Below are 17,014 nucleotides of genomic sequence, written 5' to 3' on the forward strand. Positions count from 1 at the left end.
TTAAGGCTTTCTGTTCTAGAAATGGATCAAGAAACAATGAAGGACAGTTTTACATTTGATGTTTGTTTCTGAGTTGATTTCATATATCCACAGAAAAGGAACACAAACATGACATCTTTGCCACTTTATTTACTAAAAGGTCTGTTCTGTTCTGTTGTGATTCATAACTGGTCCAGTGGTTCCTTGCATGCTAATAAGGAAATAGTGTGTTGGACAGAATTTTGATCAATTGTGACTCTCCAAAATGTTTACAGGACTCTCCAAAATGTTTATATCCTGATACAGGATAAATGATTGATAAGTGAAAATACTTTATCCATATGAAGGGGTTTTTTTTTTGTTAGAGTTCTTGTGTTAGAGTGCACATTCTTAGTAACGAGGAATAATTAAATTATTTTAAAAATATTTTTGATGGAAAGACTTATCTGTTTTAATATGAAAATACTTAATTCATTCTTTAAAGATTATTAAATGCTTTCCACAAAGAGGTATCATATTTTTAACTACAGCAATAGCAGTGAGTGAGTTTTTTTTAAAAAAGGTATGAAAAAGTGTATTTAAAATATTTTCACATCACCTGAGTGCAATTTTAAAATTTATAATCCCCTATACAGTATATTCCTTGATAATACATGTAGGAAAAAATATAAATACCGTATGTAAGCAATTGTATGTTTTATACTATGATAGACTTAATTCAGTAAAAGAGATAAATTATCAGCTTATTTTTTCTTAGTTTTTTATATTTGTATAAACTTTTGATTCAATTCTATTAAATATTAATAAAATTAATTAAAGACAACTCAACCTCCATGGTATCGAAAACCATACTTTGTACTCACTTGAATGTAATTTTCCTATTTCTCTCATTTGTGCTCTGCTTTATGAATATATTTCAAATAATTTAAACAAACTTTATTTACTCTTAGATAACACTTTCAACATGTTATATATGCTTTCAGTATTATTCTTAGTTTTTTCCCTTCTGATTATGAACTATTGCCTTTTATTCATTTTCTTTGCTCCTGTTCCAGAGTCAAAATAGCACTTACACAAGCCTATTTGACAAGACATTGCTTTCCCTCTTCCCACAATGAGATAAAGTCCCTTGAGTCTGTAATTGCCAGGAGATGAAGCAATGGTGGGAGTGATCCCAGTCAATAGCTTTGATTAACAATAAGGTAGAAAATTAGCAATGCTAGCATTCAACCACCCTGCCTCTTCTTCCCCATATGTCTGCCACAGCTTGTGCTGGCTGCTCTGAAGAGTCTAAACATAGCGCTTCAGAGCTGTGAATTGTAGGGAAGTGCATTAGAAGATTAAAACTTAGGGATTATTAAACTGAAAGGTGGAGTAATGATGCTGAAGATATTTCAGAAATTAATTTATTCAATGTCATGGAAGAGTCTAATGCTGTCACCATTTGTTTTTCTGCTTTATATGGATTTACTTGTGAATGGACATTATTTGATGGCAATTACAACTACTGTTACTACTATCACTCCATCAGCAGCTCTGATGTTGTTTTCAACAGACTCTGATGACCTAGGGAGAAGAAGCGACAGTGGAACAGCACTTCCCACCTTAGATAATGAAGACAATTCGCTGGGCTATACAGGTAGAGTGTCTTTTTTCCAAGTATAACTTACTTTTCATAGTTCTATGTGGCATCTATATCTCTTATATTAATGATCCTTCATGCCATTGTCATGCTTTAATAAACATTCCATCAGATGGAAATATACTTTTGAAAACATGCCTGCTTTTTAAAAATAGCACTATTGGGAGAAAAATGTAAAAGTGTAATGTTCTTCAAATTATATGATTTATTAACACAATTTAGCACAAAATTCATCAAAAATAAAATATTTATTGTAATATAGACCTGCATAACAACTACCTCTAAATTTTAACTCAGCAATCTCTTAAAAGTTGAATATTTGGTTTCATCTCATGTATATATGTGTGTGTGTGTGTGTGTATATATATATATATATATATATATATATATATATATATATATATATATATATATATATATATATATATATATATATATGCATATTATCTATCTATCTATCTATCTATCTATCTATCTATCTATCTATCTATCTATCATCTACCTACCTACATACATACATACCTATGTATCTCCTGGTGCAAATGCCTAGAGAATAGTGAGGTCTTATAAACATTAAAAAGTTAACAGATCCAAGGTCATCTGTGTCTCTAGGAAGATGCTATTTCTTTTTTTTTAATTAAAAAGTTTTTTACTTTTATGTCTTACACATCTCTTCACGTGAGCAACATGATTCCAGATTACAATATTTATACATAGCCATACTTACATTTCCAACTTTTGTATTTAATATCACATCAAATTATTATCCACTCCACTAATCTTTAAATAAATTTCCATTTCATATTTCAATTCATTAATTCAATATTAAAATCATTTCCTCACATATATTTCCAATTTTTTATCCCCTATTATTTCCATTTTCAGCTTACCACCTATTTTATTTTGCCTTACACATTATTATCTTCATTAACTCAAGACCAACGTATAATAAACACTAAAAAAAATAAAATAAAATTAATATTTAGGATCCACATGGTATATTCCTCAATCTACAATATATCTTATATTTATTCCAACACTATTCATATAACCATTTCATATTTTTCTTTATTTCCACATAGCCAAATGTTACCCCTATAATTTAAATAAAATTTCATTTCCCTACTTTTAATTATAATACAATATTCTCATTATAAAATTCCAATATGATCCATATTTTTTATTTTCTCATATCCTTTGTTTAGTCAATTATAACTTCTGTTTCATTTAGAATATATATATATATATATATATATATATATATATATATATATATATATATATATATATATATATATATATTCTTAAGTTTTCACGGGTATTTATATGTATGGTATTCAGCTTTGTTCAGGTATTTTCCCACGTCATTATAGTTGTGCTTTTAAAGTTGTAGCAACATTTCGGCAGAATCTCATCTGCCATCATCAGGCTTCTGTATTGTGCCACATACATTGGACAGACCAATAGAAGAATAAGTACCCGCCTGGATGAACACAAAGATGCAGTAAAAAAGCTGGAACACACTTCCTCACTAGTCCAACACATGAAAGCCACAGGTCATAGCATCGACTTCAATGGCACCAAAACCCTAGCCACTATAGAAAACCCCAGCTACAGAATTATCAGAGAAGCCATAGAGATTGAAAAAAGACCTGAAAGCATGAATAGAAGAGATGACTCCACCAGACTGTCAATTACCTGGAAGCCTGCACTCTCAAACAAAAAAATCTCCACACCACAAGCCAGGCAAACACCTGGGCACATACAGACTCCCCGATACCTCCAGCTCAAACACACCCCAACCAGGCACCCAGATGAAACCTAGCTTCCTAATAAATGATACTCGGAGCCAAGCCACACTAAAAGCCTCCAATACAGGAAACACAATGTTGCCAGCCAATCAAGACAAAAAAAGCTACAAAACAGACAGAAGATATTAGAAACACCAATCAAGAACAACACAGCAAACTCCGAGACCAATAAACACAGACCAAGACTCCCAACCAATCAAGATGAAGAAAAAACCATTCTGGCACAACAGATGGCTAGCACCAAATTTAAAACTGAAACGGCTGTAAAAGTCTGACTCACAGCCGAACACGATACAGAAGCCTGATGATGGCAGATGAGATTCTGCCGAAATGTTGCTACAACTTTAAAAGCACAACTATAATGACGTGGGAAAATACCCGAACAAAGCTGAATACCATACATACATACATACATACATACATACATACATACAAACAAACAAACAAACAAACAGATTAATAATAATAAAACCCTCTTAACATCTCTTAATTCATCTTCACTTTTCTCATATATAGTTTAATATTCTTAGGATAATTCCCAATACATTTTGAGTTTCAAATCTCCCCATTCTAAATTCCTAATAAAAAATACCCAAATACATTCCCATGTGGCATCCCCCTTTTATATCATATCTAACCCTTATCTCTAAATCTCGGCCTTGTCATTTCTCTTAGTTTTAGCTAGCTTTCCCTTTTCTAAATTTTCCTGATCTTTCCTTTTTATTTCCATCTGCCAGTCACCCAACTTCTCCCCCACCCTTTCTTGTTCTCTTTTTTGAAGTTTCTTCTTGTAGAATGTCTTCTTCTGTTGTTTAATCCTGAGAATGTTTTCTCTTTTCTCTATTAACTCTATCATCAGTGTCATAGTTTTTTTCCTTTAATGTTTTTTGGCAATACCTCTTGTTCTCCATGTTCATCTGAATCACTAATTCATTGCAGCCAACACACCACAGCCATATTGTGACCATCTCATTACAGCCAGCTCATGGCCATATCTCTGTGGTCATCTTGCCATTACCAACTTGCCATGGGACTATTCCATGCGGGATAACCCAATATGATAAATATTATCCATTATTTCTTTGACATTATTTCCATTGACAAAAATGGAAGTAATGTAGAAGAAACAGTGGTGGATAACATTTATTGTGTTGAGTTATCTGACATGGATTGTCTTGCAGTGAGTTGGCCACGAGATGGCTGTGGCGAGTTTGCCGCAGTAACTTGTCCTAGACTCACAAAGACCTTGGCTGTGGCGAATTTGCCATAGTGACTTGTCCTAGATCCACAAAGAATATGGGATTCCAACTAATCCTCATAATAGTTCATTAAAGTAGCTTAGTTCACCCTATTGCTCTACAGCTGCCTAATTTTATTTTACTTTTCAATGGTTATCATCATCTATAGTGGGCACAATAATCAACACCAACTGAGTCTACTACAGCAATTAAATCAAAAAATAAATGCAATAAAGTTAAGACAAAACCCAAAATAGGTACCTTCAGATCAAAAGTACATTTAAATAAAACAGCTTCAACATGTTTACCAAATTGTAACAAAACAGAGACAACACTTTCTCCTCTGGGAGAGTGTCTCAGAAAGTTGACAGCTATTGCTAAGAAAACTGTTGTCTTTCTGTGTCCTGAAAAGCTTGCAAGGGAAGTAAACTTTCTGCAGGCCTTCTATCAATGATGAAAGTGTAAGGGTATGTTTAATTTTGTCAAGTAATTGCCTGATATAACCCAGTGCAGCTTAGTTTAGTTGAAAAATGTAACTTGAATAAGTATTGACTTGATTTTCTAGAAATTTATTTTATCCTTAAAAACAACTTAAATATGAAATCTTAATATGAAATGAAGGAAAATGCCTTAAATAAAAGATAATTTTATTGCAATAGCAATAGCACTTAAACGTATATATCACTTTATAAGTGCAATAGCACTTATATACTGCTTCACGGTGCTTTACAGCCCTCTCTAAGTGGTTTACAGAGTCAGCATATTGCCCCCAACAATCTGGGTCCTCATTTTACCCACCTCAGAAGGAATGCCATGTTCTCCCTTGAGCTGTTCAGAGCATCCACTAGTGGGAGGTGCTTCAGTCTCCTCTTGGATAGGCTGTGCTTAATTTTCAGGACACTCCTCCTCCACGGGACTCCACTCCAGTGTCCCCCAGTTTTAGCTCAGCCTTCTTTGAGATAGGTAGCTTTCCATATTGGCCAAAATAGCAGCTAAAATGAAAGAGATTCAAACATCAGGTTTGCTTTTTCACTTATTCAGGAACTCCTTTGTCATCTAGACAATAGACTCCAATGGCTTATTAACATCCTGGCCATCGGGGCTAATAGCACTTCTCTAGAGGGATAGACTTTCAAGGATCAAATTACCAAATTGAAACTCTGCAGCATCAGACGTTTTTCCTCAAAATTGGGCCATCGGGGTTCATTTCCTCTTTCAGAGAAGAGATCGCAAGAGCAGTTTACAATCCACTTATCTTCCGATCGTTAACAGTGCCGTTCCAAACAGTGAGCTTGCCTCGTGTTCAGCTTTTCAACAGCTGAGGCTCTTCCCCTGTTCAACACCAAAGGGGATTGGAAGCATAAGCGCTTCCAATCCTTTTCCCGCGTAGTCTCTTTGCGCTGTTCAGAACAGTGATTTAGGCAGGAACCAGCTGCTGGACTCTTTTAAGGCTGCACCAAGTAGTGGCAGGCACCATTTTGAGGACCACGTGGCGCCCACTCACATTAAAACAGAAATCAAATAAATACTGGTGAGAGGATTGTTTTTCCCTACTGGGCTCCCCTCGTAGAGATCAGGGGCTTGGCTTCCCTGCTTCCGAAGCACTGAGCAGCAGACCTGCTTTGTTGGCTAATCCTCACAGAATATAAGCCCAGCGGCTTCATAGTGAGCACCAAGGCTGAAGTCCGCCTGTGCAGAGCAGCTGTCGCAGGCCATTGTTAACACAGTTCTGGCCTGAAGTGGTGTTGATAATTGGATTTCAATTGATTGGATTGGACGTTAATTCTACAAATACTAAATTTGAAGGGGGATTACAAGAAGTTTATAAGGATACCCTGCTACTTTGGGAGCAGGCCCCTAGGTGTGCCAACCACCTTATATTCAAGCCTCAATCACAAATTTATAGTGGAAATGGCAAGCGGCAAGGGCCCAAAGGCCTCTACCTCCAGAACAATGACCAGGGCCCTGGGTAAGTCCAAAGCTCCCAAGAGACCTTCAAGGGCTGAGGAGAAGGATGCCCATAGACGCCATCAGGCTATAGAGAAACAATTGAACAAGTGTATGAGGGAGACAGACCGGACTTCTCCAGCACCATCTCCCACTCGCAACATCCAGGCCCATACACCCCCTCTTCCTCCCCTGGATCTTTCCATCCAGGCAGAGCTCTGTACCTCATCGACAGCAGCCGCACCACGGCGGGCCCCTGAGGTCACATTTACTCCAATTGCAGCCAGCCTCCGCCAAGATAATTCCCTCCCTGAGGATGTACCCCCCAGGATGAGGCCGTGGATGGAACAGGGGATTGCAGCTGGCGTTCAGCAGTCTGTATGGGCCAGAAGACAGTCCACTATCTCAGAATGCGAATCTCATTCAGGCCGGTCACTCACCGAGATGGAACCTCAAATTCCTCAGGTACATCCCCAAGGGGAATTTTCTACCTTTCCAGACATGCCAGGGGTTTCAGGAAGAGGGGGATCAAGAACAACAGATGGACTACCTAGAGGCAGGGTCAGCTCATGACATTGATCCGGCTCTCTCAGAGATAGATCCATTGGAGAGGGGGATGCCAGATGATGAGGGCCTCACTCCTGACCAACCAATTTTCACAGGACTTTTTCGCCCACAGTTATTCAGATCACTTTTATTCAAGGCTAAGACAACTGTGCACCTTAATAAAGCGACTACCCTTTCTCAGCAACCAAGCTCGCAGGAGGAGGCAGATGGTTTGTTTTTTTCTCAGCCTGTAAACTAGGCTGATATAATACCAGCCCTGCAGATGTTTTCCGACTTAGTGCAGAAACAGTGGGCTTCCACAGCAGTGATCCCTACTCCTACGGGATTTGACCGGAAATTTTATAACCTTGCCCCTGAGTTTTCCAATTTCCTAAACACACTCTCAGTTGATGATCCAATAGTGGCCTTGGCTTCCCCTTCCGCTATTCCCAGTGAATTGGAGGATGCACTTAAGCCAGAGGATAAGAGGGTAGAATTAGCTCTTCGGAGGGCTCATCAATCTGATGCGTGGGCTATAAGAGCATCCACAGCCGCATCCTTTTTCACGTGGTCTTCCCTCAAAGGCTTCACCACCTGCGGGAAACCATCCCATCCTCCAATATTCGGGCGCATCATTGCCAAAGTGATTGCGGCAGCAGAATTTTCGGTGGGCGCAACTTTTAATATGGTAAAGTTTTCTTCGAGAGCCATCGCATCACAAGTATCAGCAATCCATGAGGCAGTTCAGAGGAACAGGAACCAGGGGGTTCCATTGCCCTAAATGATTCCCTGGATGCCCCCATCGGTGGCAGGCTTAAGTTTTTTGCCGATCAGTGGGACTCCTCGACATCTGATGCTTGGGTTAGAAACACAATTAGGTCTGGGTTGGCTCTGGAGTTCCAATCCATCCCTCCGAACTTTTTCATGAGATGCCCAAGGTCTAGGGACCCTGACAAAAGATCTCTTATGCAATCTGCTATCAACCACCTACTGGAGATCCGGGCCATTCGACCAGTGGCACCAGACCAACGGCAAAGGTTTTTACTCTAACCTTTTTGTGGTACCTAAAAGTTCGAGTGGATGGAGGGCAATTTTAGACCTCAAGCACCTCAACCGCTTCTTGATCTACAGAAGATTTAAAATGACCATTCTACGATCTATATTGCTTAGCATTAGACAGGGTGACATCTTAACGTCAGTGGACCTCACAGAGGCATACTTACACATTCCAATTCAGCCTTCCCACAGCAAATTTCTCAGATTCTGTTATGACAATTTGTACTTTGAGTACGTTGCCCTCCCCTTTGGTCTAGCTTCTGCCTCCAGGACCTTTACTAAGGTACTGGCAACCCTGGCTACTCATCTTAGAAATGCACCTGTCAGGCTACAGTGCTATCTTGATGATATTTTAATTTTGTCATCTTCATATCAACAGGCCAAATCAGATACCCTTATTACCTTGCAGTCCCTACAACAACATGGGTTCTCTATAAATTGGGCTAAGAGTCATCTAGCTCCCACAACCCGGCTAATTCACCTGGGAGCTATTATAGATACAGTGGAGGGTAAGGTCTTCCTCTCACCAGACAGGCAGGAGAGAATTAAACAACTATCTCAGGAGATCAGAATCATTAAGTGAGTGCTCCTAGCCACCCTATCCAAATTATTAGGGAAAATTATCTCCTGCATTTCTTTTCTTTTTTTTTAAACAAGTTTTATTAATTTTTAAAACACACAAATTATCATTATTCATTACATGTTTAAACCTTTTTTCATTGTAAATTTAACAAGTCAGATAAATTATGATTCTGTTTTAAACCATTTCCATATAACATACCAAAACCTCTTATTCAATTTCTCTTTACTTCTCTTTACTCTTATTCAATATCATTATTATTATTTCATCTATTTCTTTCTGACTTAGTTACCATTATTCTCATTCTATATTTCTACAAATTTTACTAATTCTCCCCCAAAAAAACATATACACACAACACACAAAACATAAAAAAATCTTTTTGGAAAGTAACTTGGACCCAGGTGTCTCTCTTCATGGACTTCAATTATATTCATGCTCATCTTACATATCATTACTTATTTTATTTACCATTCTAAGCCTTCTATATTAACTTCTCCACATATTTCACCCTTCTTAATTCTATCTTAATTAATCATCTTAGTTTGAATCATTATATTTGTATCTTTTGTCCATTTTTTATCATCCCTTTGTCTCATTCCTTATAAAAAAAGAAGAAAATAAGTTTCTCCTGAAATCATTAATCAGAGTATGATGCCTTTCTATCTCCCCCTAAGTTAGTCAAATTAATCTTTAAAATAATATCCAATACCCAATCCGATTTTGCTTGGTACATTCTATCTAACTAATACATCCAAAATAATTAAGTACATAATTAGACAATAAATCCAAATATTAAAAAAGATACTATAATAAAAATTTTATAATAACATCAATACCATAATCTTATTAAACTCTTTAATTAGAACAGTATTCTAAACCTCCCCTATTATTAAATTTTAAAGCCAATCATTTTTAAACATTTTAACATTTTAATCTCTTATCAACTCTTAAACCATTACAATACTACCATCTCATCTTATGTACCTTGCAAAATCTTTTTTTTTTAAAAAAATTATACTTTATCCATTATCCATAAAAATTTCTTTTTCCATTTAATTTCAAAACATTGTAGCTTTTCTCCACCTTTTCCCTTTCTTTCTTCTCCCAACAAACCTTTCTACCCCCTTCTTCTAACCTCTGCCTTACCGGCTTCCCTTCTCTGTCGTATTCCTTTTCCCTTTTGTTTACTATCATCATATTGGTTTTGCACCTTATTTTTCCCTTTCTTAAATGTTTTTTTAGATCTTAAGTCCTTTAGTTTTCTTCTTTTCTCTCTTCCTTCTTTCTTGATCAAATTCTGAGATTCATTAAAAATGGCTCCTTCCTTTCTTTCTTGTTCCTCTGCTGTCTTCATCTGTTGTAATGTTTGTTGATAATTAGTAGCGCCATTTCTAAAAAAAAGGAAAGCTTCTTCCACACCATCTTTGCCATTTTTTTTGCTTGTTCATATTCTTTTCTTAGTTCCTCAACAGAAAGAGCCATTATAAATCTTTTCTTTTCTTTCCCCTTCTTTCTTCTTACAACAACCAGAATATTCAAAAGAAAATAAAAAAAAAATAAAACAGTCCCAAAGTTATCAGTCAGTCCAAACCAAGGCAGAGTTCTCACTTTCTCCTTCTGGGGTAATATCAATCAAAGAGAAAGAAAGTCCAAATCTGTTTAAAATCTTATTGCAATATCTTCTAGTCTTCAAATCCTTAAGGCATCTGCTCCAACAAAGTCTTAGCATACAAATATTTTCTTTTTAATCCTCTCTCTTCCCACTCATCGCTTAAAACCAATTTTCACCTAAAAAAATAGGTTTCTTAATATCCAGTTATTTATTCCGTAGGAAAAGAGGGAAAGCTATCCTTTCAGCACCATCAAACAGCCGCTTTTTTTCCTCTTCTGGCAGGTATTATTCAGAAAGTCATACTTTTCAGGAATTTTATTAAATATGTCTTAGAGTCCTAGGAGCCAAGAAAACTTTCTCCTCTCAAGCACTTTCTCCACTTCCTCCTGCGCATTCTTACCCGGCTGCCAGCTTCTTTGTGGCGGCCATTACGGACCGCCGCTGCACCGCCCTGGGAAAAGGGGGTTCTGCCGGCCGGGAGGGGTCTGCAACACCCCCACACCCTTCTCCGGATCCCCTACCTTCAGCTGCCCCTGCAGGGCAGCTAGCTCGCACCGCCTGGGTCGGAGCCCCAGAAGCGGCTAGCGCGGCAGGGATCGCGCAGCCGCAAATCCCTGCCGCCGCGAAGCCGACAAACCGGAAGACCTCCTGCATTTCTATTGTTCCCTGGGCCTGGCGCCACGCCAGAATACTGCAATGGTGCCTGTTGCCATACCAACGGTCAGGAAGAGACAACACCAACATCCGAGTGAAACCCCCGCCAAACGTCCTGAGATCTCTTCGCTGGTGGACCGTCCTGTCTATCAACAAGGGCTGTCATTTTAAAGACCCCTACAGGGTCACTATCATAATGGATGCTAGTCTCTTTGGCTGGGGGGGTTCACTATAGGTCTCACATGGCACAAGGGTGTTGGACCATACCAGAACAATCCTGCAGTATAAATTGGTTTGGAGCTCAGAGCAGTCCACCTGGCTCTTTGCAGCTTCCTTCCTCAGCTTCCTTCCTCAGCTTCCTTCCGCAGCTCCGGTCCAAGCACGTCCTCATCCTGACAGAAAATGTCACGACAAAAGCTCACATCAACAAGCAGGGAGGTACACATTCCAGACAGCTGATGGGAGAGGCAGAAAGACTGTGCCTTTGGGCCGAGATCAATTTACTTTCCATCAAAGCAGAGCACATTTCAGGGCTGTCAAATACCCAGGCAGACTGGCTGAGCAGTGCCAAGGTAGATCAGGCGGAATGGCTCCTACATCCAGACCTGTTTCTGAAAGCGACCCAGAGGTTTGCCCAACCAGTCATCGACCTGTTTGCATCCCCCAGCAACACACAACTTCCCAGGTTGATCTCAAGGTACTCATCTCAAGGGGTGGAGAACATCAATGCGCTCTGCTGCAGTTGGCCCCAGGACCTACTGTATGTGTTTCCCTCACTTCCAATAATCCCCAAGGTAGTACGGAAACTCCTAGAGGAGAAAGCGGAATTGCTGCTAGTGGCACCATAGTGGCCCAGGCGGACTTGGTTTGCAGACCTCAGGGGTCTGTCATCTGCAGAACCATGGAGGATACCACCAGACAGAGTCTCGCTCTCCCAAGGCCCAGTTCAACACCAGGCCCCACAATGGTTCCACCAAGCCATATGGAGATTGAGCGGAGACGTCTGAGGAGCGAGAAAATTTCCACCAAGTTCATTTCTACCATCCAAGCAGCCAGGCGCCCTTCTACAAATCGTATATACAATGCAACTTGGTCCATCTTCTGTCGTTGGTGCACAAATTCACACATTGACCCTACTTCTCCATCGGTGGCACAAGTTTTGGAGTTCCTGCAACATGGCCTGGACAAGGGATTATCCCCTTATACCTTACGCAGACAAGTGGCGGCCCTAGCCTCGGTCATCTCTTGGAGTGATCTCCGCTCAATTCCTTATCACTTGTGCATTCGCAGTTTCCTTAGGGGGGCCCACAAACTTACAATCCCCAGTGATACATCGATATCCAACCTAGGACCTTGACAAAGTCTTAAAAGCTCTCACAAAGGGCCCCTTTGAGTCCCTAAGGACTTTGACTCTCTGCTTCCTAACCTATAAGGTGGTCTTCTTAGTCACAATAACTTCAGCACGAAGAATTTCCGAACTAGCAGCTTTACCGGTGAGACAGGATCTCTACATTTTCCATCCTGACAAGAGTTGTCCTCCAACTAGACCCAACCTTTATACCAAAAAGGTTCTTAATTCGGTCTTCCATAGGGCATAAGAGTTGGTCCTTCCTAATTTTTGCCCACAGCCAGTCCATAGACTTGAACGTCATTGGCACTGATTGGATGTGAGGCGAGCATTACGTTCCTATATAGACCGCGCAGCAAATTTTAGAAAATCAGAGGCCCTCTTTATTTCGTTCCAGCCTACCTCTCTAGGATGTAAGATTTCCTCTTCAACAATTGGCAGGTGGTTAAAGGCCATGATTGCGAAAGCATATGAGATGCAATCACTGCCGGTTCCCAGGGGCATAATAGCCCACTCTACCAGGAGTGTGGTGACTTCGACAGCATGGGCCACTCAAGCACCAATACATGAGATCTGTAGGGCAGCAACCTGGGCCTCTCCATTGCCCTTCATTAGACACTATAAAATTGATGTTTATGCCTCCACCGAGGCTGCATTTGGTAGAGTTCTACAAAGTGTCCACAGGGATCAAGGAGGGACTTCTAGCCAGACGGAGGCCCTCCCATAGGACAGTCCAAGCTTTGGTATGTCCCACTACTGGATGCTCTGAACAGCTCAGGGGAGAATGGGCATTGGTACTTACCTGATACACCTGTTCTCTGTGAGCTGTGAAGAGCATCCAGCCGCACCCTTTTCCATCCGGTGGGGCACTATTCCGGCCAAAAGCTAGATAGGGTGAAGTATAGAAGGTTTCCACACTTCGACTTCACCAAAACTGGGGGACACTGGGGACGAGTCCCATGGAGAAGGAGGAGTATCCTGCAAATTAACCCCAGCCTATCCAAGAGGAGACTGAAGTACCTCCCACTACTGGATGCTCTTCACAGCTCACGGAGAACGGGCGTATCAGGTATGTACCAACGCCCATTTTACATCTTAAATTGTCTCTTAAATCAGCTGTAAACCAGTATGCATTTTTGCTTACTGCATACAATAAGAGCTTTAGAACAGGTGACAGGCTAATAAAGATTTTTTTAAAAGAAAAAAAATGATCCCTATGGAGAATAGTTTAATGACATGGTTTGAATACTTCTAGATGTTTTTCATGGATTTAGGTTTTCACTATCAGCTACGATGCTGATAGTCAATCATGACAGTTAATTAAAACAATGCCAGCTGAATTACTAGATTCCTGTACACAAATCGAGGAGATGAATAATGCAAAGCTATTGAAAAGGGTTTAATAAATGCCAAATACTGGCTGACTCTTCACTAACTAAACACCAGTGAGACCATGGGAGAGAGTGTTCTTAAGAAATCAAAGTACAGCATCAGTATCAGGATACTGAAGGTGTCATAAATGAAAAGATTTAAAGCAAAATTTATTCTTTAGATAAACTAGAATGGAATATGTCAAGTGACAATATGGAGAGTAAAAGTAAAATAAAATTAATTTTTTATTGATAGGTCATGTGACAGTCACATAGCAGAAAATGTGTAGTATTGCTACAAAAAAATTAAGATTTTCCCTGTCCAGTTGTGTCCAACTCTAAGGGCAGTGTTCATCATTCCTAGATGAGGGAGCCTGCATTGTCTAAAGATGCTTCCATAGTCAGCATGATTATACATGGAACGCGGTTACCTTCGCACCAGAATAGTACCTATTTGCTTGAATTTGCCTGCTTCAAACTGCTAGGGTGGCAAGAACTAGAACAATAGCAGGAGTGGAGCTTGGATCTTGACAACCTTCTGTCAAAAAGCCTAGCATCTGAACCACTAGGCTACCGTGCCCTACTATTACTATACTCATTGTTCAAAACTGAAACATATACAAAAGATTCAATAGTTTATGTAATGTTGAATAAAATTTTATTCAGCAGTTTTTCTAAATGTTTTCTAAATATTAATACTCGTCGCAACAGTGCAGCCTCTCATGGCAGGACCCTGCAAGGGTTAGGATGATGCATGCACGAGTGGTGGCATTACCCCGAGTTTCGTTACCCTGGTGCAGCCAGTTGCGGCAGGACGCTGTGAGCCTCATCACAGCAGTGTAGCTGTTTGCTTATGCAATGGCACCAGAAGCCTTGCAACCTGCCACAAGCAGCACCACCACTGCTACAACTCATTTCTGGTGGAATTTGGGGGAGAGAAACAAGCCAGGGTCTCTGCACTCCTCTCTTACTAATTCCACTTTCTCAGCCTACTATCTAAGCTTCCCTCCCCTCTTGCTGAGGATTTAGGAATACTTTGCAAGCAAATTCACCCACCATTTTGCCACAAATCACTCTGCTCCCAACTGAGGGTAAAGCTAAAACAGGAAGAAGCGGCCAGTCATGTTGTGCCGCAAGTGGCTGCAGAAAAAGTCGGCCAGCGGCATGACAGATATCAGGGCATAGGAGGCCTGGCTGCGGCGGTCCTAAGGTTAGTGGGTGCAGGCACTTGAGGCAGCTCCTCCCCTCACCCCCAGCCTAGCTTGATTTTTAATCCTGCACCTCACCCCATCTTATACAACCAGACAGTGGACTTAACTGGGGCTTATTTGGGGGCTTATTTTAGACACAGGCATGGAAAATCAGGCTAGGGCTTGTTTTCAGGGTACATCGTATTTTCAGGAAAACACAGAATTTACAAAAACTGCTGAATGAAATGTAATTCTACATTACACAAACTATTAAAATCATTGTGCACATGCAGTTAGTTTATTTAGAAACTCTTTGTGTAAAAATAATACTTGTAAATAATAATTGTAAACATTAAGTAGTTCTTTATTTCCCTTTTGTTTTAAACCTGATTTATGTTTATTCCCTAATAATGAAAAAGTAAATGCGTAAATACATATATTTATGTGTGTGCATTCCCCCATGTGCAGATTAATATGTATGCGTATATACCATATACACATGCAGTATCAACAAAAGCAAATTAGAAAATTCAAATAAAATAATGATTTCTCTGTTAAGTTACAAGCAAGCCTTGGTTCAGTTTCCCAGCACTACCAACACACAAAACACATGACATGCACATGGTGGCGAAGGGGGGGGGGAGATCTAAAAAGAAAGTTACAATTTTGTTAAGAAGGCAAGAGAAATATATTGTGGTTCATATGCTATAATTCCACATAAGGAAGAAAGCAGGCAAAGAGTCAGGAAGTGGAAACAAAATAAATATTCAAAGAGTATTAAATGAATGCATGTGTTCATATGCAACTACATATGGTCATAACACAGACTTTTAGAAATGAAAGACATAAATCTCCATAGTATTTACAGATGGTTTTTGAGAAGATCCTGATAGCCAGCCACTGGAAAAAATATCATTCAGAGACTGGTTCATTGTTAACACAATGTATACAATAACTGTCTTATTATAACTAACTACACATCTGGATAAATATTTTTCAGATTTAAATATGCATCCCTAGGGCACATAAACAAGAAGAGAAACTATGCAACCAGTCCACAAGGAATTCTTTTTCATTTTAATGGGATCTTCATATTGTCTTTGAAAAAAGAAGGAAAATTGCCTAAGTACAGGTGTGCATATTTAGCCTCTACATAATATTAACAGCTGTACAGTATGAAGGACATCTTCACTTGAGTACTTCTTTCTGGAAATCTGTATTCTACACTTGCCAGAAACTAAATATATTCTTTAAAAGAAAATAATGGACCATGGTTATCTTTTAAAATAAAATGCGATGCACTACAAAATATATTTATTACATGGTTTAATATCTATTTTGCTCACATCTTTCCATTGTGTTGGAATAAATAGTTCAAAGAATAAATAATCAAACCAAACATAATAAGCTGCAATCTAATTATTCAAGAAGAAAAAAATAATACCCAAATTTTATTTGCTTTAGTAATTTGTATACATAAACACATTTGTGTTATTGTTTATCTTATTTTTGATATCCAATTTTTTTTCATTCATTCTTTCGTATTTTCTTTCAGGGAATATTAACATCATTATATTTAACTTGTCCCACAAATATTTGGGACGGGATTCAATGAAAAGCATACTATCTCAAAAGAGAATAATTGAGATAAGATTATTGGTAGTAGCCACATCCAACCGGGCTACAAACATTCATTGCAAAGAAGGAATTGTGTTTTTAATAAAATATTCTATAATTCAGAGATAACAAACATTAGATTCCCATTATTAATTATTATGAGGCAGACAAATAAGATTAAAGGATCTCACATTCAATATCCAAAGGATATATTGAATAAATATTCTTGAATTTCTACATATTTTTGCATAAATAATTGCTTAATTTATTAAGACTCAAATTATTTAAGATTTGAGTCAGCCTAGTTTGTATTATAACACCAACCCTATGGACATCGCATTAGATAATAATTTGTTTCTGGGTAGGGCTCAAAATGCAGATAATCATTAGTTTACAGATCCTATCTTGAACAGAATTACAG

General features: G+C 38.8%; 1 protein-coding gene across 1 annotated transcript in view; it reads left to right on the forward strand.

Annotated features, from left to right (window-relative positions):
- The first annotated feature begins 1,356 nt into the window (after positions 1 to 1,356).
- ROBO1 (roundabout guidance receptor 1) overlaps positions 1,357 to 17,014 on the forward strand; it is a 314,654-nt gene continuing 298,996 nt past the window's right edge. The window contains exon 1 of the mRNA XM_087966632.1: positions 1,357 to 1,618. Coding sequence (XP_087822758.1) covers positions 1,357 to 1,618 — 262 coding nt within the window. The remainder of the gene's footprint in view (positions 1,619 to 17,014) is intronic.

The sequence above is a fragment of the Notechis scutatus genome, chromosome 5 (genome assembly GCF_049901735.1).
Source record: "Notechis scutatus isolate UNSWTSFEM ecotype Mainland chromosome 5, rNotScu1.2, whole genome shotgun sequence".
Lineage (NCBI taxonomy): Eukaryota > Metazoa > Chordata > Lepidosauria > Squamata > Elapidae > Notechis > Notechis scutatus.